The sequence below is a fragment of the Ambystoma mexicanum genome, chromosome 2p (genome assembly GCF_040938575.1).
Source record: "Ambystoma mexicanum isolate Mex_15411 chromosome 2p, UKY_AmexF1_1, whole genome shotgun sequence".
In the NCBI taxonomy this organism is placed as follows: Eukaryota; Metazoa; Chordata; class Amphibia; order Caudata; family Ambystomatidae; genus Ambystoma; species Ambystoma mexicanum.
In genome coordinates this window covers 591,828,766-591,851,923 of record NC_090923.1, presented here as the reverse complement: position 1 = coordinate 591,851,923, position 23,158 = coordinate 591,828,766, and the positions used below count along the sequence as shown (strand labels likewise).

At 45.4% G+C, this 23,158-nt stretch overlaps 1 protein-coding gene across 2 annotated transcripts in view; it reads left to right on the top strand.

Annotated features, from left to right (window-relative positions):
* The window catches only part of EMC3 (ER membrane protein complex subunit 3), a 302,422-nt gene that overhangs the window by 57,404 nt on the left and 221,860 nt on the right, over nucleotides 1-23,158 (top strand). For both annotated transcript variants that reach the window (XM_069644093.1, XM_069644094.1), the window contains one exon: nucleotides 9,303-9,471. In XM_069644093.1, coding sequence (XP_069500194.1) covers nucleotides 9,317-9,471 — 155 coding nt within the window. In that variant the 5' untranslated portion in view covers nucleotides 9,303-9,316. The remainder of the gene's footprint in view (nucleotides 1-9,302; nucleotides 9,472-23,158) is intronic.

Below are 23,158 nucleotides of genomic sequence, written 5' to 3'. Positions count from 1 at the left end.
TTTCACCACTCATCCAACAGAGGATCAAGGAAGGCATTAAAAGCACCCCCCCATGACCACATTCCTTTCATTAACATTGTGTAGGAACTGGGCGAGAGTTTAAAAAAGAAAAAGCACCATCCTCTCATTGGGAGCATATATATTACAGAAATAGTAATGAACATTTTGAATCATCAAATTCACACATACAATCCTACCCTCCTTGTCTTTTTCACAACCCATTTTAGAAATGGGCAGGTTCTTCCTGATCAAGGTACACGCACCTCTCGAACTAGTGAAGAAAGATGAACAGAACACATTGCCACCCAATCTGTCTTCCAATTATCCGCTTCCACCTCCAATAAATGTGTTTCATGAAGTAGGGCAATATCAGCCCCCAACTCATCAAGTTTCTTCAAAATCATTGGCCCTCATTCCGACTTTGGAGGTAACCACGCTGCTATTTGCGGCATGCCTGCCTCCAAAATCGTTCCGACTCCGGCCTGGTGAATGGAGTAATTACCGGTCCCTTCCGAGGTTGGAGGGACCGGTAATTCCCCATTCACCAGGGTCATTCCCCATTCCCATTTGAGACCCTATAGGGCTCAATGGGAAGGGGGAAGGCGGCAATAACGGTACCGCAAATTGCGGTACCGTTATTGACCCCGGTGTCCCTTTGCGGGTCCTGTCCTCAGGCGTTAAGGAAGGACCCGGAAAGGGAACTCGTAGTAGGGCGCAAAGGGATTACGGGCACCGGTGTCATTACCGGTGCCCGGTATCCCTTTGCGCCCAGCTTGTAATGAGGCCCATTTTCCTCTTATTTACACAATTCGCCCTAACATTCCAAGAAATTACCCGTAAGCTCCTCCTAAATGAGACTGCCATGAGAGTACTGTCAAGAATATCCCCTGTGATGAAACTTACAAACACACTACACCACACAACATAAATGACACTAACCAAGAAAATATAACACTCAAACCCCTTGGATTTGTTCAACCCAAACCTTTGGCCCTTCCATACTTATGTAGAAAGAAATACCACCCCGATCCCTCATGAGGATTCCCATCATTTCAATAATACATATCCTACATAAACCAATCTTAAAATGCAGAACCCTCCTTGCCCTGCTACTATTCCACTCAGTCCGTCCCAGCAAACCCCTAATTACGCATCCTCATTGGAGCTTTAGAATCGAGCTAATTGTATTCCCTTTCATTTCAGTCTTGTTTTCAGCAATAAGACAACCCCTATAATTTGGACTATTAAGCCACCCCACATAGAATCTCTCACTCCACCTATTATTCTTTTGGAATCTTACCACCTCCAATCCGGTCACTTCCCTTTTCTCTACTATCTGTGAGCATTTAGAACTGGAGGTCCCCCCTATTTTATTTTGACATCACAGCCAGCATTTTTCCCATTCGAATATCTACACTCAAGTGGTGCACCTTAGAAGTCAAAATAGCACTGACCAGACTGCATACACAAGCCGTTGTTAAAAAGGATGAATTTTGCAACACTATATGACTTCTTACCTAATAATTGGACTCCACACTTCCATATTGAACCTCTCAGGACCCTATTCCTGAATTAAAAATGATCTCTCCGCCCTTTATGTATCAGGCAAATCCAACAGTCATTAAAAGGACAAAACTAATAATCTCAATTCACCCCGCACATTAGTAGATACAACCCAATCAGTCCACCATTCATACGCCCGATTACCTACTCTTACCCGGTATCTTCCTCTCCCCATGTGCTCTATATAGAACCTGTATTGCCGTAGGCAATAACTGTGCCGGTGCTCTGAGCGTCACATACACCGGGCCACCAAATACCTACTTCATTTTGCCCCATCACGTTACAAGCACCGATAATCACATGCACACCGACATCTGTTCATATACAGCTATGGTTCATAACGGCTTCTTATTTAGAGACTGCATCTCTTGTCCTTCACCAATCTGACTCCCAAAGCGCCTTTTATACTAATTGTGGTGAGGACTCCAGAGAGCCAATAGATTGGTCACATTGGGGAAACAATTGCTTTGCATCTTGCATGCCAACTCCCTAAACAGGGGATGCTCTCATTTTTCAGTAGAACATAAAGTTTCCTAGTATTCTACACACACACAAACACTGTGTGCCAACCACGTACAAAATGTAAAGCTCCTTTTTCATACCGCCCGGTTACAGCCCAACCACCTATGTTACCATTTAATGTAGGTGTATCGTAGAAACACTTCACATAAATGAAGCTTAAAACTCCTCCCACCACCCTCCTCAGTGCAGAGAAACTCAAGTCTAACTAATATCTGCCGGCCATTTCCAACCACTAGTTCGCTGATTACGATAGGTGACAACATCTAACTTTGATTAAGAGATGTGAGGGCAACTGAGGTTTGAGGTGGGCCACAGTTTACTCGTCTTCCTTGCTTAGAGGGACACAGGCACATAAAAGTACAGAAAGTATGCATATTTTTTTGAGGTTTTGAGAGGAAAACTGGGGGAATAAAATGTGCCTTTTGATTTGGATTGGTAGACGTTATATTTTAGAGAGTGAAGCACCAATCGGACATCTACACTCTTACTGTGTAATCTAATCTAATAGTCAGTACCTTAGCTAAGCGGGTTGAGCGCTCTTGCTGCGATGTATTTGTGATCTGCAGATCGCAGGTTCGAATCCCGGCAAGGCCAACTCAGCCTTTCATCCTTCCGAGGTCGATGAATGAGTGCCAACTTCAGTTGGTATGACAATGATGTGTGTGAGTATGTTTTATGTACAGCGCTTGGGTGTAAGCGCTATATAAGTAACACATCCTTATTACTGTAAATGGGGATGGTTGGCATATAGGGGCACCGCCACCTCCAGTAATCTAGAGTATAACAACCCTACCTTCTAATGTATGCAGGACAACACACTTGGGCATCCTTGTGGGGTTCGGTGGGTGGGCTTTCCCGCTGGTGCGGTAGTAAGTAACAGTCTCTGAAAGAGAATTTCTAAGAATCGAGTCCTTGCTGGTTTTCAGCCTCAGTTTGGCGTTAATCTCTGGCTGATGGATTTAGCATGTCAGGTACAGCAGTTGAAGTGGCTTTCAAGTTGCATTGCACAGTGAATAACTGGACATCTGTCTTCAAAACTGGTTGTTTTAAATTGGGTAGAACTAACTGGAGGGGCAGATAAGGCACATACAAATCTGCAGTTTATTCATATAGTACTGTCTTAAGTACAACCACCAACATTTGCCTCTGAATCGAGGTCTGTTGCCCTTTTTCACCCCAGGTATACAGAAAACGCCCATTTGAAAACGTGCAAACCCTTGAAAGAGGCAACAACATGCACTCTGCAGTAGGTTAACCTCTCCATACCAGTGGAACACTCTCACCTCTAAGTAACCCAGTACAAATTCCCAATGGAATATTGATAAAAGCTACCCCGACAGTAGTTCACAAGTAATTGAAGAGACATCATTACACATCTGAATATTCTAATCTGCTGTTGTGTCCATGCCCGAAATCCAGAAGGAAAGATATTTAAAAAAGGCATCTCAAACTTTTTGTGGAGAGGGAACAAAAAAGACATTGGATATCAAGGAGTTCTGAACCTATGCACTTTGATTTGTAGGCAAATGATTTCAAATGAGCGAGTATTGTTGCACAGACTGCAGCATATCCCATTGGCCACCAGGTTAATTGATATACTATCAGGCATTACAGGTACTATCAGGGCCAGCCGCTCTAGACTTAGGCAATTTCTTTATCAGTATTGTCAGAGAGGCAACCGTAAACGTTCCCTTCCAGACCCTCACCTCATACTGGGCACCTTCATCATCTCTCGCCAGAGTACCTAATGTGTTCTACACATAGGTAATCCAGCTACTCTCTGGAACACAATTGATCGGGATGGTCTTTTCCTTTTTACTATTTATGATATCCCACATGGCTTGACTATTTTTATTCTTTGACGCATAGGCCAAAGTAAGCCATATTTCTTCCTTTTTCTTTTTCTGATGATTTTTGATCCATCTCTTATGTTGTGTCTTGAGATTATGTATCCTATCTATTACCTGTATGTCCTTTTCCTTTATACATGGACGAATGTTCACTCTCAACATTGTTTTTCTCAGATGGATATCATTATCAAATTTCTTGTGGTGTGCTAGATTCCATTTCTCATTCACTGACCTGTAACTTCGTTTTCTCATTACATCCGCTTTTATTTTTTCGGTCACTTGTTCGAATTCACTAAAGACATTACTTTCAGAATTCAATGGACTAGATAAAAATGCTTCAATGAAAATTTTCCAACAGAGGTATGGCCATCACATTCCCTTTCTCGATATTCCTAGGATTCCATTTTATTTGGTTGCCTGCAGTATTTATTCCAATATCTCCATTCTTTTGATACACATTTCTGGTTTTAGATTCATCAATTAGCCAGAGGTAAAGGGGAAGATGGTCGCTTTCTTCCCTGCAGCATACGGCCATATCACTTAAAAGCCCACACGCTCTTTTGTTAATTGATATACCAAGTCCACATAAGGTTCAATCCTCCCTTGCCACTCCATGAGTAAAGAAAATCAAAATAAGTAGTTAAAGCTTGCAAGATTTAATATGCAGAACTCTTCACACGAATGAGCCTTGACAAAGTAAATTACACACATTTTAATTTGCTTTGCACGTTTGTTTTTTTACATTTTGTAGTAATTAAAAAAATGCATCTGCTTACGGAAAGAACTGAAAAATGACTTTGGCTGACAAAGGGTTCCAAACAGTGACACTTTGATTTGCGGATGATTGTCTAAGTCTCTGCAGCATCATTGCCTAGGCTGCAATATATCCCCTCGAGGATACATGCTGCTCCTAGTAGCAGACATACACGTCAACAGGTAAACCAAAGCAGCACCAAAAAAATATAATTTCAGCTAGTTCCACTCCAATTATATTGTTTGTAAAACCAAAAATGGTGTTGGTTGTGAAGGGGCTGAGAGCCTGGACCAGGTCCCCCCAGCCACCATTCTGTGACCCTAATTGCTGCCGCAAACATACATACTGTAAACATCAACCTGACATTGTGTATCTCTTTGTATCCATTCTTTTGTTATTGGGGTTTTTATTGAGCATGCACCTAGCTTCGGGGAGCAACAGAGGGGAAGGAGACATTGAGGGAAGTCGAGATACAGAGGAGCAGGGAGCTAAACGGGAGGAGAAGTGGGTGGGCAATGCGGCAACAAGGGCTCTACAAGCAACCAGGGGAGGAAATAGGGGGCTGGAGGGAAGCAGATCACTCAGTCTTAGGTAAGGTGGGGTGTGGAGGGTGTGTGGACATAGAAGTAAGGGAGGAGACATTCCTTGAAAAGGAGTGTCTTGAGCACCTTCGTAGAAGTGAGATGGCGAGTCTGCTGTTGATGGGTAGTTGGTTCTAGAGTCGGGCGTAGGCAAGAAAGGCCTGCCTTCTGGTTCTTTCCTTCCAGCACAGGTGAAGTTCATGTATGCACATGTCCTTACTTCTGGTGGATCATAGGCCTCCAGAGATGCTGAGCTGTTTTTCCGTTCTTGAAATCAAAAGCAACAAAATAAAAGCAATTTTGTTCTCTGACCTCCCAAGGAAAATGCACCCACCCTCTTCCACCTTATCTTGGTTGCTAGTGGTCTTTTTATTTACATTAAAGGGTGTTGAGAAAGAAGGTCTCACTCCAATTGATCAGATTGCCTGGTTTTGCTCTGTAACTTGTATCCGGTGCACGCCATTCCAGCACAGATGAACACTAGTGCTTGTTATACCAGCCAGTTAAGGGATAGTGAATGCAGAAAACCAAAGTCCCCCCCTCAGGCCGAAAATGTTTTTTCACTATGCATAGGCTAGTAATAATTGACAGTTGGCGAGTAAGAAATGATGTGCTGCGTGTATGTGGATAATTGAGGAGACTAGTGACTTTTTATACATGTCTAATATGTCACACCATGAAATGTATACTCCTGTCCACCGTACCTGTAGCTGATTAGGAGTGCTTACAGAGAAAGTCCCCACACTGTGAGGTCAAGCCTCCATAAGAAATTACGTTCAAACAGGCCACTCTACACCAACTCAGCAGACTTTAGACTGCTTCAGCTCTTAACAAACGTTTTGCGCTCAGGAGGTTCTTTTGTAGCTCTCAACGTCTACAAATCAACGCTCCACATAACGTGGCTCCCTCATTCTGCCCAAGCTGCAGGATCCCAGAGCACACACTGACAGCTGACTGCTTCAGTACTTGGCAAACACTTCAGTCTTGTAAATCTGATCAAACACCATAGTTGTTTGGTTCGTATGTTTCGTGAAGAGAAACGGAACATGAAAATGAATGAAGAGATGGAGGCCCTCATAACATTGTACTCTTGGGATATTTTCCAATGAGTGTATTGTGATAGTTCTTGTGTTAATGGAGGTGCAGGGGGGGTCTGAGTAGGCACAGCATCGGCCTTGGATATAGAAGGATTATGTACAGTACAGCTTGTTTTCATTGTCCTACAGTATATTGTGATGTTTGCATGTGTAGGTAAGAAGAGGGCTAATACTGTAGTATGTATTGCGATGAAATAGCACTTTTTGCATTTTTTTGATTTTATTTATTTTCTCCCTATTTCTTCCACTGCAGAGTTCGCCAGTTTTATTGTATTGTAAATTCAGTTTTTTTTAAAGTAAGTAATCAGCACATGGAAGTGAAGTGATTCCGTGCAGTTCAGCTTTGTGATCTTTGGGGAACAGTGTATTCTGAGCTTTTATTTTCCACCCATTGGGAAGAAGGGAATCAGTGCAGCAGTCCGTACTTCAGTTAGACTGATTCATCATAGCACAGCCTTGTGAACTTGAGAAAACTGTGTAGGCACATCACTTGTATTAAAATCAAAGTGAATAAGGAAGCAACACACACTGGAATTGTAATGTATTACTGCAGAATAACCCTGGAATCTTGGGCAAAAATGGCCGACGATGCCCTCTAACCATATCTCCAAACGTTCTGCTTTCTGAGAAATAACAAAAGAAGACTATGAACTTTCAGACAGCTGGTGGTCAATTGTAGGCGTGGGGGCCATGCCAATAACATTTACTTCTGTTGACCACAACCTCATGTATGCTTCTGGAACCTACATTGGGTAATATTTTCATATTTTTTTTTATAAATCGCTAACATTTGTCCTCGGAACATGCTAATTTTTAAATAGAACAATAAAGTTGATCGGTACACCTCAAAAATCATTTCTTCAGTTTAACAAAAGAAAAAGCTTTCAGGGCAAAAGGCCCCATGAATTGTTTTCTAAGGCACATTTGGCCCTGTAGAAAAATCACGTCTGCACCCCTGTCTCCGTGACATTTTACAAAACTGTTGGAGGGGTGGATTGGTTGTCTGGGATCTTGGGATATTATTACTTGACAGTGTGTTTTACAGTGTATTATCACAACACTTGGCATCTCACCTGTCTCCACTCAACCCTTTTTAGTTGTTCCTGTGTGAGAGAGAAGCTGATTTATTGTAGATGTGCATACCCTTGTGTTGCTGTTTTAATTGGACATGAGACCTGGCTGATTTCTGAAGTTTGCATGATAGATGCTGGCCAGAGAAATGAAACAAAAATAAGCCTGCAGAGGAAATGGGGAATGTGGCAATTTAGCAGGGATTAGGAAGTGCAGGAACTGGGTGTTATATACATATAATGCTAGGTATGTTTCTGTACTGGACTGATGCAATGTATCAGTGTTAGGTTGCCCTCTGCTGTCCAAATGGCAAAGTGCACCTCTGTGTGCTCTTCCACTTCATCAACCCAATCATTTTAACAAACAGAATGAGCAAGGTTCTACACAGTCACCTTCACCTTCCACTATTGCAAACATTCGGAATAATTTCAAGTTACTTCTTTCCACCCCCATTTCTCTTCACACAGGGCACAGCGGTTCCAGAGTCAATGAACAGTTAATTACTGGCTCAACGTTTCAGTCTCTAAATAGCAAAACCCTGTAGGACGAATGCCTCTTCACAAGCAAAAACTGAAAGTAGGCGCTGTAATTATGCTACTATGCAATCTTATGCCATCACAGGGACTATGCAGTGGGACATGGTTGACAATTACGTGTCTACAAAGGCACATCATAGAGGCCTGTGTTATCGATGAAGCTTAGATACTGTTCTTATACCTTGCAAACCTCTCATTCCATCTGATACAAATGTCTTTAAAATTCAAAAGAAGGCAGTTACCTATACGTTTCAGCCTTTTCAAGGACCATTAATAAGTCACAGGATGCCCCCCTTCCCGTAATCGATCAGTGGTAATTCTGATATTTAAGAAGGGGACAGTAGTGACCCTGTGAATTACCGACTGATATTGACCTTTAACATATGCTAGAACGCATATTGTGAACGGCTAGTTCTACAATAATATGCATTGGCAAACCCTATAGGTCTTGCTTTGCAAATGCACTGAATAGGCCTAACATACTCTTACCTATGATTAAATGCAAGCCGTTTATTTGTACTTTCATCTGACTATTTTGATTACAACCCTTAGTTTCCAGATAGTTAACTACAGTTTAGAAGAGAAGAGAATCTCTGATCGTTGCTTTGTTTATATTGAGTTTAACCAAGGGGGTGGATTCTTCCTCTGCACCAGTGAACATACAAGGGCAGTATTTTGTTCTTGCATTACACCGGTCTGTGGAAGAAGAGGCTCTTGTTCTGAAGAGCTCACGCACGCACACGCTATTGTTATCTGACTTAGCAGGTGTTGTGAAGATGAATACGGGCACAATTATAAAATGGAGAACCATGACTCAACACATGCGCAGATATAGCTGGGTGCTGACACATAATCGTGCTCTTGAGCTGGTGTCCAGGGGGTAGCTTTATATTGACTGTTGTCTAGTATAGAGCGGCTGCCGATTCCATAATGGAATCATCTTAATCATGCTGCTATCACAGGAGCTGCTTCTGCTTTCTACGACCTCTGCCATCCCAACTGCAGCCGTTTCCCCACAACGACCAGGCATATTCCAGCGTGCCCAAATCCACACGTCATTCACCGTTCAGACATTGTACATAGGGCCGAGGTCCAACAAGATCCATGGAATGACTTGCATTGCCACTTAGGCCAGAATGGTCCAATGAGGGGTTTGGGAGTGGGACTGCAGTATTATATTTTAGTGAAAAAACCTGTGTGATTTAGATGTATTATGGTCTTTCATTTGGAATATTTTATCTGAGGTAATCCTGGTCAGCAATATTTTTGTTAAATTTTCATTTTACATTTTTCATAAGGTAACATTTACGTTTATTGTCTTTAATCAGATTTCACTGTAAAAATGACAGAACCGGAGCTGCTGTTGGATTCCAATATCCGGTTATGGGTGGTCCTACCCATTGTTTTCATAACATTCTTTGTGGGGATGATCAGGCATTATGTTTCCATCCTTCTCCAGAGTGACAAGAAACTCACGCAGGAGCAAGTGTCTGACAGGTGAGTTCACAAAACTGGTGCCATAAATGTCATTCGCGTCCTTAACCTTCACCTGCCGCATTGTAATTCAAGCCGTGCCCTTAATTCCATCACTCCTATATGCCTCCTGGTTATCTCTCTTGCTGGGCCAGGTGTAGTTGTGCTCTTTCTACATTTTAGTTTGTTTTAAGTTTCTGGCTAATCGCTTTGGTTTGTAGCCCTATTGGACAAAGGATAGAGGTAATTGCTGGATCTGGTGGGTCCAGTAACAGGCTGAAGTGTGAAGAGAAGCTGCGAGAGACAGCTGGTATGAATATGTGGACGTCATGCACACATCGCATGTAAGGTGTTGGAAGAAATCTCCGCAGGCACAATGTTCAGTTTCTAGGGAAGTCCCTCACCAAGCTGTGGTCACCCTTGAATGTCCTGTCCTCTGCTCACCAAAGGTAGCCGTGGTTGCACAACCAAGTTACAGTTCTTGGTAGGTTAATTGGGGTATCAGAAACACAACACAACACTTTCACCATTCTGTGTTTGAACACGGTTACATTTTTTCCCCAAACCGGACCCACGTGAATGTTAGAAATTGATCTTTGCAAGTTCCTCAGACTTTTTTAATAATGAAAAAAAAGTATTGTATTTGTGATTTTGGTTTGTTTTATTTAGTTATTTATTTTTTACATTTGTAGCAGCACGCAAAGCCCAAGAGCATCTAGGTGCTGGTTGCAGACATGATAGTTTTGATAGCAACAGTATTAGTTAGTTGAACAAGTATGTCTTGAGCTTTTTCCTGAACAGAGGATAGGAGGGTACAGATCGAAGGAAGAGTGGTAGATTGTTCCAGAGGCTAGCTGCCACCACCGGGAAGCTCGATTTCTCCCACCACCCTCTGCTCTTTTGCGTTTGATTCTTGGCATGAAGAGGCAGTGGCTGTGGGTGGATCTAAGTGTTCTGGTAGGCATATGTGTGTGATGAGTCTCTGAGCTAGATATGTGGGGGTGTTGCTTGACGGACGAACAGCGATGGGTAATAGAGAGGATTTTGAATTTAATTATTTCTCAAACAGGAAACCAATGGTCAGATCCTCTAGCTTCAGAGATGTGGTCGTATTTATTCAGGTCCAGTGCAGCACAGAGTGCATTGTTTTGGGTAACTCGGAGATTGTTTGCATTCTTTTCGGAGGTGCCGCACAGCAGGGTATTGCAATAGTTCAGCTTGGAGCCCACGAGGACATGGGCAACAGTGAGGCGATTATCTGAAGATAGGAATGGTTTGCTACCTCGGGTGAGCTTCGCAGGTTATGCTGCTCAATAGGTTGTGTGGTTGATTTGGTGGGACATATTGACCTAGGTGTCAAGATGGATGCCCACACTTTTCACCGAAGAGGAGATTGGGATATTGTGGACATCAATGTTGAAGTGGAAGGCTGGGTCAAGTTTTGCAAGGAGGACTGGCCTGCCAACTAGCAGAAGCTCTGTTTTCTCATCATTCAGGCAAAGACTATGTAGGGCCATCCACGTTTGTATCATTTATGTGAGGAACCTGAGGGCTTCCTCACTTCTTGTTCCCTAAATCCTCCCCTCAAGTGGCCAGGGAAAGGCCATCGCTTTTGGATCTCGACCCTGGGGGTTGGTATGCGAGGGAGGATCACCTGGGTAGAGGGAACTTGGGGAGTGGACGTACTTAAGTGAGACGCGCAGTATCCCCCCATTCCCTTTTCAAAATGAATCTTCTGTTCCAACAGCTTTGGTAGGTTGCTGTCAGCCAGCCTTTACATTTTTCTCCCCTACACAAAGTCCCCCAGAAATGCAATTTGTATACAGAGACGAGGAAGAGACCAACTTAGAGGACACATCCTCATTTGGGTGAGAGAATCATATATCCATCTCATATTCAATATTCTTAATGCAGATACGCATCGGCCTCATCTTGTTAATGTAGACAAATATCAAGAAAATACTAAAGTGAGAAAGAGACAACAAAGAGTTATGAACACTTTGTTTTAGGTAAACCTCCCCAAACACCACTGCTACTGAGACAAAGAAGAGGGCTATGTAAGAGTTCATATGGAACAGCCAGGCATGTCCCATTAACTATGGTCAGGCAATTGGACTAAATGGCCTCCACCTATGGTCACTAAGCAAGCCTAACGAATATAAAAATGCGGGATGTCCGCAAGAGAGGGAGAGCAAGAGCAGGCTGAAGTGTGGATGCCAGCTGCAGCTGGAGAGAGGGGGACCAGAGAGACAGGAGCGGTAGACACGGGTGCTGGAAGCCACTTTGAGTAGGGACAAGGTATGCTGGGGCCAGGGCCGGGCCAGAGAAGGTCTGGGAGGCCTGCACACCCTCTGTGTCGGGCGCAAGCAGAAGGAGCTTTGGGGCACCCAAGAACTCCGGTCACCGTGGAACTCTAGGAGAGCGAGCAGTGCTCTCTCTGACCTCCGCGAGGGAAGAGTGGAGACAGTGGAAGTTGAATACAGAGCAAGAAGGGAACAAAGTTGATGGGAGCTGCGGCCTGAAGCTGGTGAGTGTAAACAAGGAACACTCACACCGGGGCGCATCGGGATTCCGAAGCAAGCATTTCTTCAATATCGAATAAACTGGAAATTATCGGAAGCACTTTTGAATTCTGATATAAGTGCCTTTAAATCTTGAATAAACTGAATATAGTTGCAAGGCTGAAACCAATGATTTTTGAATACCAAACGAGCTGGAAGGCTTGATAAGCTTTTATGAATGCCGTGCAGAACCAAATCAAGTTGTGAATCTTTCTAAAGGTAAAGAAGCATTTCTGAATACCGCACAGAACTAAGACAAGTAATAAGCATGAGTCAATGTAATGAAAGCAAGGAGATACAAGTGGCAAATACCACAGAGTGAACTGGTTGAAATACAAGTGTTGGCAAAGCAAATAGAAACTCAAGAAGGAGATGAGAAGAGAAACAAGCATTGACACAAGCCAAGTGTTCAAGGAACTGCAGGTTAAGAAGAAACCTGTATTGGCAATAGCCAGAAGAGTACAAAAAGTGTAACAAAAAGAACGGTGGGCAAACTAGCCACGGCAAAGTGTTGGAAGAGTAATTCTACACTGTCAAGGAAAAGCAGTGGACATTTGCTGATGAAAAACAGATGAGCATGGGTATCAGTTGGGTGACCTGTAATGGGTGAACCGTGTGGTCGGACAACTGTGCCTAGACCGAGTGGCCCTTTTGGAAAAAGCCAATGAAAGTAACTATAAGGAAGCTTGTGTTTTGCCACAGTTGCTAAAGTGATTTTGATGTCTATTTATGGTGAACCAGTGAAAAGTGTTAATGGATTTGGGAAGCATCTCAAGGAATTGTATTGTTTTGAAAGCTGGAAGTTTTGAACACTAGGGGAAGGGAACCCCTGCAAGGAAACCCCCCCTTTTGTTTTGATGCAATATGAACTATACTGCCCACCGCATTGCCGCGCTCTGCCCCAACTTCCAGTGCTACGCGGATGACACTCAGCTCATTTTCAGGCTACCTTCAGCCACCTCTTCTCCCTCTCTCATCTCTGACTGTCTGTCCTCCATCCAGGAGTTATGTGCCGCCAATGATCTCTGCCTTAATGCCAGTAAGACTGAGATTCTCCTCATCAGCACACCCGCTCCCTCCTTTCCTGTCACCCTCTGGCCGTCCTCTTGCCCTCTTCCTGCTCCAACCTGCGAGGCTAAAAACCTCGGGGTCATCTTCAACTCCACACTCTCCTTCTCTCCTCACATCTCTGACGTCTCTAAGAAGTCACACTATCGGCTGCACCTCCTCAGAGGTATTCTTCTTTTCTTCTCCTTTCCCTCAGAAACTCACTGTCTCCAGAGCTCTGGTTCTCTCTAGGCTGGACTATTGCAACAGCCTCTTTCTAAATCTGCCTGCTTCTACTCTCCGCCCTCTGCAACTCATGCAGAACAGGACTGCAAGACTTGCCCTTGGCCTCAAGCCCAGGGATCATATCTCTCCAGGACTAAAATCTCTGCACTGGCTCCCAGCGGCTGCGAGGATTAAGTCCAAAACCCTCTGCATTGTCCACAAGGCCTTCTGGGGCTTGGGGCCTCCATACCTTCAACTCTCTCTTGCTAAATATCTTCCTTCTCGAGCTCTTCACTCATCCGCCTCTAACTCTCTCCAAGCAATGAGTTGGTGGTAGATCTCTTTCTTCGGCTGGGGCCTCCCTCTGGAACAGCCTCCCTGAAACTTGAGGAGAACCATCTCTGGTTCCAGAAGCACTGCAAAACCTTTCTTGTTGCTTCTGCTTTCTATCCTCCTCTCCCCTGCTGAATTTCCTGGCTGAAACTGGAACTGCACTGGTCACCTGGCCACCCTCTGATCTCGGGCCCAGGCCCCCTCTCCCGCCAGTCGCACACCTGCACTGCTTCCTGGCAACCCTCGCACTTGGGGACAGTTTTCTGTATCCCTACATTCCCCCTACCAGTACTTGACACCTGATATCTGCACTTAACCTTGCACTTCCCACCAGCTAGCTGTATTTTTACTTATTGTTTATTTATTCTATTTATCCCATGTACTACTCTCCCTTCCCGGTTCCCATGCACTTGCGCGATCTGAATGACACCTGGCCTAGTAGGATCGTTGTCTCTGTCTTCGCTCTGTTCCCCCTCCCTTGCCTCGTTGCGCCTTATAACACTTGTGTATAGGCGCGTTATAAATGCCATATCATATCATAACTAGGGGAAAGGAACCCCTGTATTTGATGAACTAACTATGACCTTGAGGAAGGGAAGCTGACTACAAGCCCAGAGCTGTAAGAAGCTCAGAACTTAACTGTTAAACATTATTCATTGTAATGCTGACATCCCTACAAATTGTATGCATTTATTTTGAGGGCAAATATAGGTTTTGGACACAGACCGACTTTTGATTTGGACTTCCTGATGCAGACTAGCCTTAGTTTTCTTTAGGTAGGGAAATCCCACCTTATCATATGGCAAGTTAGGCCTTACTCCATCCTGACATTTAAGTTAAAATAAAGCTTGTTAAGAAAACTTAAACCTGTTGTCTGTGTCTGACTCATGATGCCTTCACGTTTCATAAATGCTGTTCACCTTGGTGGAGTCATGCGCATGGTCACTCAAGGGAGGGATGAGGATATGGGTGTCGTCAGCATAGTTTGTGAAGGAGATTCCCAGAGAGTCAAGGTGGTCAAATAGCAGTTTTCTGTAGATATTATACAGGGTGGGTGAGACACGGGAGCCTTGCGGGACCCCGCAAGAGTTAAGAGTAGGGAGCGCGGCAGCCTCACCTGCAAAGACTCTGGATATTCTGTTATGGAGGAAGGAGGCGATCCAACTGGCAGCTTCAGGGGTGAAACGTCTGACCAAAGTCAGGTGGTGGCATAACATATTGTGGTCAACGAGATCGAAGGCTGCCGATTGGTCGAGAAGCAAGAGGAGTGACGGTTTTCCTGCATCAGTAGCATTGTCAAGTTGGTTCTTTAGGTCGAGGAGGGCTGCTTCTGTCCCAGTTCTAGGGTGAAAGCCGGACTGGCGTGGTCTGAGAATGTGATGGGTTTCTAGGAAATCTTGTATTTGGGTGTCAGTGATTAACAGGAGGAAGGGAGCAGTTGTGGAGGGTCTGTAATTGGTGTGGATAGTTGGATCTAGTGAATCGTTTTGAGCAGGAGGGTGATCCAGGACTCTTTAAGACAGGGGGGACAATGCCTGAGGCAAAGGATGAGTTGACAATGGTGATGATGAGTGGGAGGAGGGATTCTACAAATTCCTTTACCAGGGCGGCAGAGCAAATGTCCCGTTTGCAGCGTGACGGTTTGAGCCCTTTCATGATGGTGGCCAGGTCTGACTCCTCGAGATAGATTTGAATTTGAAGAATTGGGAGATTCCAATTCACGAAGGATGGTGAACAGTTCTCTGGAGCTCGATGAGGCCCCTGCAATCCTTTTTTTGTAGGAGGTTGCTTTGGTCGCATGGATGGTTTGTTTGTATTTCAAAGACGCCTTCTGCCAGGCAGCTTCTGCTGCTCGTTTTCTCGCAGTAGCACTTGAGTTCTGCGGTGAACCAGGCCTTATTGTGCCTAGTATTATTCGTTTCATGCTGCTTGAGAAGGGCGAGGTGCTCAAAAGCGTTACCTAGCATTTAGGTGATGTCATGGCGGGCAGGTATCTGAGAGCTAAGCAAGGGGAGAAGACGGTCGCTAGTTAGGTTGCAGGAGCTTTGTGCTAGGGTAGGTGGTAAAGGGATGAACATTTTGGAACATTTATTTGGGATGGGGACAGTGATGGTTATGCTGTGATGGTCGGTCCATGGGCAATGTATAGAGGATAGAAATGTGGTTCTGAAGCCAGTCTTAAGTACGGCCTTGTGAGATGGGTAGGGTTGACAATGCGTTGGGTCCAGCTAAGATCAGATGTAGGTTGGCGAGGGCTGTGGCGTCTGTGTCTAGCGCAGATTGAAGTCTCCCAGAATGGTGAGCTGAGTAGTGGGTTTGAGGTGGCTGAACTGGATTGGATGTGGTCATCGTCAAAAGAGGCAGAAAGTCCTGGAATCGGTAGTTAAGGTAGAGGGGATGGATAAGTTAGGCAAGCAGTTAAGTTTGGAGCAGATGGATTCGCAATGAAGGATTGGGATGGTCGCAATAGAGCGAAATAGAATGGGGTTCTTGTAGATAAAGGCGACTCTGCCTTCCTTTCTAGAGGTCCTGTCTTCACAGAGTATGGCATAAGTGCGAGGAACCGCGATAGATAAGTGTCAGGCCATCTGTGGGGTTAAGCCAAGTTTCAGTGGTGGCCAGTATGTCAATGTTATTAGCGATTATAAGAGCATGGATGTCAGCAGTGTGGGCGACAATTGATCTGGAATTGATCGAGATGCATAAACATTTTAAAATTGGTGAAGGGCTAGATCAGAGTTCGATAAGATTGATTGTTTGTAAGACATAAGTTGTTGGGGGTGGCTGGGGGCTGAAGTCCGGTAACTCAGAAAAGAGTTATGTATTAGGATACTGCGAGGGGGAGCCTCTGTGGTGTGGCTGGTGACTGAGTGCAGGCTATGAGCGTGAAAAGACGATCTGAGCCTGTGTGCAGCATGGTGGTATTTGTAAGGCAAGCAGGGTGGTCTGCAAGGGTGGTCAGTCATAATCTCGAATTTAGAAATCTCAAAAAAAAAATTCGAAAAAAAGGCAGAAAAAAAAATGTCGAATTTTTTTTTTTATATATTTTTTTTGGGCTCTAGTATATATAAATAAAATAAGGTAAAAAAAAATAAAAAGGGGGGGGACGGGGGGGAACCCCCCCATTTCGAAAAAAAAGTCATAAAAAAAAATTCGACATTTTTTTTTTCGGGCTTTTTTTTCGACATTTTTTTTTCTCGAGATTTCTAAATTCGAGATTATGACTATAAACCGTCTGCAAGAGTTGGTACTGGTAGGAGGTGCTTACCCTGGATGCAGTGTGGAGACTGGCATACGGCCAGCAGGGTGGGCTGCTGGAGTTGGTACTATCGGCGGTAGATGGGGGGCTGGGCAGACACGAGGTATGCGCAGAGCGGTGAGTCCTCAGTGCTTGTTGGCGCATGCTGCGCGGTGCAGTAGTGGCTGTATGGCAGACAGGGTAGTCTGCTAGTGCTGGTAAGCAGAGGCTAGGTAGGGCCAGTGAGCGCACATGAATGCCTGGACCGGTGTGCCGCAGTGGGGCTGGGCTGTGGCAAGTGAAATGGTGTGTTGGTGCTAGTACTGGTAGGCGCCCATAGCGTAGTGTGGTGTTGGATGAGAAGCCTGCAGGGTCTACCGCAGGTAGGAAGCAACTAGGGTGGGGCAGTGTCAGTGTAGGCCTGTCTTTCTCTGTGTGAGTAGGGGTCATATAGTGGCCTTCCAGTCCTAGTGCTGGGGGGAGTGTGTGAGGTAGTTTAGTGGCATATGTTGTGGTAGTCATGGTAGGCTGTGTTGCGTGGCTAGGCTTAAGCAATGTATACACAGTGCTAGCATTCTTTTTGGAATGGTGAGGCGGGGAGGGTCGTGACTTGCTGATGATGGTGAGAGGATATTGGCGGTGGAGGCTCGGAGCAGTGCTGCGTTCAGTGGGAACAGAGTAGGCAGTACGCTGATTTCCTGCTGTCGGATCACACGGGTGAGGTCTTGGGGCAGTGGAGGTAGGAAGAGAGTGGGGGGGATGGCAGGCAGAGAACGCTGTTAGGAAGATCATATATATGGTGGCTATACATGTTGCTCGAGGAAGCGGCACTCCTTACCTCGGAGTATGGTGAATGGAGCAACCATACTGGCAGTGGTGTTCTACGAGGAGTACACAGGCATGGCCATGGGCTGGCACAGACAGAGGTCTCAGGCCTTAGGAAGAGGCCTTTGGACATAGCCGGCTTCACCATCCAGCATGGGAACTTCTTCCCTATTGTATCAGGCGGCGGCCAATCGGACCAACCTTACACAATAATTAATATCAAATTAAGATTAATGGGGGGAAAAAACTATCCATGAAAGGAGAACAGAAACTGAAATAAATAGGGGGGATTGAAAATACTCTTTGCTGAACCTGTTGAGAAAACAAGAAAAACAATGGGCCTCATTACGAGTCCAGCGGTAACCGAGCTGGAAAAACCGGAAGGTTACCGCCAGACCCGTATTACCATTCCGCCTCCGTGCTTCCCAGAATCACCAGGGCATTATGACCCGGGAATTCCAGAGGCAGAATTGTGTAAGTCCCCATTCCCATGGAGCCCCATAGAACTCCATGGGGATGGGGACAATGGAAACGGCGGTTTCGTCTATGACAGAGCAAGTGTTTCCATGTCTGCCTGCAGGCGGGTGGTGTTAAACCCGCCAGGTCAGACCTGGCGGGAGTGACACCTCCCGCCTTCAGGTCCCTTAATCAGCCTGTCCGGAAAGAACGGTGGCAGTGGTTTTACCACCACCGTTCTTTCCGGACCGGCAGGGTCATAATGAGGCCAATGTCTTCCCCACCATAGAAACACAAATCTTATTGCAAATGACCGCTATATGGATTGACCTGATGAGGGTGAAAGAGGAACTGCAGTCCTGATTTCGAGTAGAATGTCAACCCAGACGGGAAACTTATTTGGGGTATACATTTGGAAACCTTACAAGACAGTGGCTTAAAGCATAAATCCAAATTGGTACCATCCCAAAAAAGCTTAATGTCTAGGTTTTTTAGACTGTTTTAATTAAAGATCTGGAAACATGTTTTGCTGTAGGAAAAGCAGGCAGAGGCAAAACCACAAGACGACAATGGCTAGCATTCATGAGCTTTATGAATGATTAGAATATGATAAACCTTAGGATACATTTTGTAACATAGTGCTAGCCAAAGAATTGCACTTGATGGTGGGTACAGACAGCTCAATGAATGGGACACGTTAACAGACATTTAAACTAGATGTCACCAATTAAATTAAAGACCAGGTACAAATCAAAGCTTCATTCTGGTACAAGGACTTACTAAAAGCAGTAACTGTTTCAACTGTTAACTTCTGTTGGGGAATGTTTTCCAAAACCCTTTGGCGAGGGGTGTGACATCCATTCTAAGGCGAGACTGGGCACTAACAAAAAAGATAGGCCATATTTACTCTATGGGGTAGCAGTGGCAGATCAGTCTTGGCTCCACTCCAGGGAGGGGAATAGGCTGGTGGGTAGGTACAGTTGGTCTGAATAGACAGCCCAAGAAATTACACTACTGTGATATACTGAAAGCTCCATTGACTGCAGCACACAAAGTATACATTGCACCAATCAGTGCGTGTCTTTTCCCCAAGGCCCAGGTGGGAGGTTTTCACAACAGTTCCTGTTTCTTTGGCATGCTAAATGGCTGGATATTCGTGTTTCTACTTTGATGGTGCGATTTCGGGGTTCTTGGGTTTCTGGTCACTTGTATAATGTGGTGAAGGCTCCTGGGTGGTCTTGATGTTCCTTTTGCAATTTTCCCCATTCTGTGGATTCAGGTGTGGGTTTTCGTGGCTGCTTCCAGGTGGATTGTGGGAGATGCTGTCCTAAAAAAGAAGAGACAACTGTGGCCAGCAACTGTATGGAGATGCATCGGGAGACAGAGTGGTATAATATTTGACATTTGTGGCACATGTTCTTTTTCCGGGGTCTGGGGACTCCCCTCTTCACATTTCTGGTTCTGGCATTTGAGTTGATGGGTCTCCTGCCCCAGGGTGAGAAGGTCCCTACACCCCCCCCCCCCTCTCTTTTGACACGGTCATGACCCTGACCTTGTCACAACAATCACTAGATGTTTCAATATGGAAAAGCTCCATAGGTAAGACCCTTTCCACTCAAAAAGATCATGTAAGGCCTTTACTTGGTGGTACTCCCTTTACCTTTATAGGGTGGGGAGAAAAGGATACCTAGACCAAGGTAAGACACATTGCTTGGTCATAAACCAGACCCACAAAAGCCAATAGATGAACAATCCTAGTATTCCCCACAACCTGTAGTACAGAGTAAGACAGGTGACTCACAAGTAAACCAAATACTTATGTGTAGGAGTGAAACAAAGTAAACCATGCATAGAGGGCCACCAAAGGTCTGAATACAGTTGGTTATAATCCTGAAATAGGTGGAAACAAAATAACCTACACATTTCTGTGGAGTACAGTGATTTGTTACTTTGAAGTCCCTTTTTAATTACAGTTTCCGTCTGAAAGTCCAGTTGATTGGTTTCCACGTTCAAGGAAACACCCTTTTTAGTCACTTTATGAGGAGTTTAAAAGTTTTTGAAAGTTGTTTTCCACATACTAAATAACGGGACAAAGTCCACAGGTAAGTTGGGGTTATAGGTTAAAGCCAGGTAAGTACTTGTTCTACCCCACAAGTGCAGCTAAAAAGCCAACCGGCTGCAAGGGGAGCACCAGAGGAGACACCGCTCCCACTCCAGGTCCAAGACCCGGCCAGCCAGATGAGGATGGAAACCAAGCAGGAGTAGCCTCGATGGTAAATCTCAATAGAGGGAGGCCTGTAAAGCCCCTCTACATCTGGACCTTTGGGTACCCTTACAGACAATCGGAAAGTATATATAAGGACCAGAGGACTCAGGAACAAGTAATTAAGGCACCAGACACTTCAGATTCAGCTTAGAAATAGCTTAAAAACCTGGTAAGTACAGGGTTTCTTTTATAGGGCTGAGACAAGGATCTAGTACCCAGGCACTTGAACCATGGACCAACAACGACCCAGACAGACACAAAGAAGAATCCTACTACCTTTAAACCACCAGCCCTAAGCAGCAGGAGCAAAGATGATGGCATCAGGGAGACTGAGAAATGCAACCAAGTGACTGTCGCCAGATCAGTGGGCAAGACTGGGCAACCAGCCAACAAAGAAACAGTCCCACAACAGGAGCAATGGATGGAGACAAACCAGGTTGGAGCTGAAATGGAGTATTGGGGACCCACCGCTCTTCGAGGCCAAGGAGGCTGCCTACCTCAAGGTGCTTGGTAAAGAGGGATTTCACACGGAGGCAGCACAGCAATGATGAGAAACAGTCTCTGGAACAGAGTGCTAGTCCAACCAGCAAGGACAACCGGGAAAAGATAGGGAAGGGCTTTAAACACCTTAAGAAGAAAATGTGACAAGGACAAAGGACCCGGGTCCAGACATTATGGTAAAACCAGGTCCTCAGATGTAAGCGCCCATCTTTGAGGCAATCCTCCAGCAATTCAGGTAAGCAACTCTTAGATACTGACCGTGCCTCCCCTACACAACCACCTTCAATCAGAGGATAGCCTAAGAAAGTCCTACAGTTCCACACCATTCGGGGACACACAGGTTTTGGCGTCCAGCCAAGACGTCTGGCCTTGAAAACAGCCAAACATCAAGTCCACGCACACGGGCTGTGTATTACATAAGTCTGGGTCAGAAAACCAGGCTAGCCCAGTTTAAACCTCTAGAATGTGCAAGGTTGGGTCCGCGTCGGAACAGCCATTTTAGGCCTTCCTCCTGGTCCACTCAGACCAAGAGATGGCCCAAAAGAAAACTGGTGGTAGGACCTAAAAATACATTAGTGCACCAATGGCTATCATACTGGTGCATTTTGCTACTAATGCTGTAAGAATGACTGAACTCCTTGTGAAGGCAAAAATAAATTACAGCTGCCACCAGCCCACTCCCCAACACACTTGTAGGAAAATGAGGTCTTAAAAAGCAACCCTGTTATGGTATCACTAAGGGCTAATAGGAAGACACCCTGTGCAGCCCCCTGCCCTCCCACCCACCTCCCCACACCCTCAGTTTAGCAATCTTGTGATTTGATACAAAGAAATGTTAAATCTGCCTTTTTATTTAAAACAAATGTGAAATCCGAGGTATTTGAACAAACGCCTGCAAAAACAACGATTTTATGTTTGGGCTATTAAGTGTCGCTTGAGACACCTATATAGTCCAAACTATTGCATTAAAATACTGATTCATGTGTACCTAGGGAGAAGGGCTTGTGACAAGTGGAACACATAAATGACATTTGAGGAGGGACACACAGTGTATTTTGGCGTTGGTGTTTGGTTATTGACCCTAGCCATTTCCTTTTTTTTTTTTTTTTAAACTTCTTCAGTATTTATTATGTGCCTATACACAATGGGTTTTCGAGGCACAACAAGACAAGAGGGAGGGGGGAAAAGGGAGGACAAAACAAAAACAATCCTACTAGGCCTTGTGACATTCGGATCGTGCAAGTGCAGTAAAGAGAAGAACAGGGGAGAGGGGACAGGGGATGCTGGTCAGAGCAGAAGGGCCCGTGAGAAAAACAAGTGCCAGGGGAGGCCTGGTGGAACAGAGCCTGGAGAAAGCGGAGAGTGCAGGGGAAGGAAGGTCCATGAGCTAAGTGTGAGGTAAGGGGCTGGAAGGGTTACAAGGGTGTAGGCTCAGCCAGGCTAGTGCGGGGGAAGGGGCCCAGAAGGGAGGGCAAGTGCAGGTTGTGAGGGGAAGGGGGGGTCACAGGAGACCAAGTGCAGGGGTAGACTGGATTAGGGGGCTCTGGGGCCCTGTAAGACTCTGAAGGAACCATGCAGCCAGTCAGGAAGCAAACGGGGACATTAGCAGGGGAGGGGGAGAAGGAAGGAAGAAGAGAAAAGGAAGGTCTTGACAAGCTTCCAAAACATAAGGTGATCCGGCTCAAGTCTGAGAGGTGCAGGGAGGCCATTCCAGAGGGAGGCACCTGCGGAGGAGAGAGATCTACCCCCCCTCTCTCTGCTTGGAAATGCGACTGATCTGCAAGAGAATTAGAGCCAGACGACCAAAGGGCTCTAGCAGGGAGGTATTTAGGGAGAGAAAGTTGGATGTAGAGGGGTCCCAGTCTCCAGAAAGCCTTGTGGATGGTGCAGAAGTTCTTAAACTACTTGATCCTTGCAGCATCCGGGAGCCAGTGGAGATATTATAGGGCTCGAGAGATGCAGCCCCTGGGCTTGAGGCCAAGGATAAGCCTTGCAGTCCTATTCTGGATTAGTTGAAGGGGGCTAAGGGAAGAGTTGGGCAGATTGAGGAAGAACCTGTTGCAGTAGTCCAGCCTGGAGAGGACCAGAGCTCTGGAAATATTGTGCCTCATTATAACTGTGGCGACCACGGTATGAACGGTGCCGGTGAGGCACCGTTCATACTGGGCTGCCGCATTACGAGTTCTGTTCGCGGGTTCCTGAGAGCCCGCCAGGTCTTACCTGGCAGGCTGTGCGGCACCCGCAAGCAGAACTTGTGAT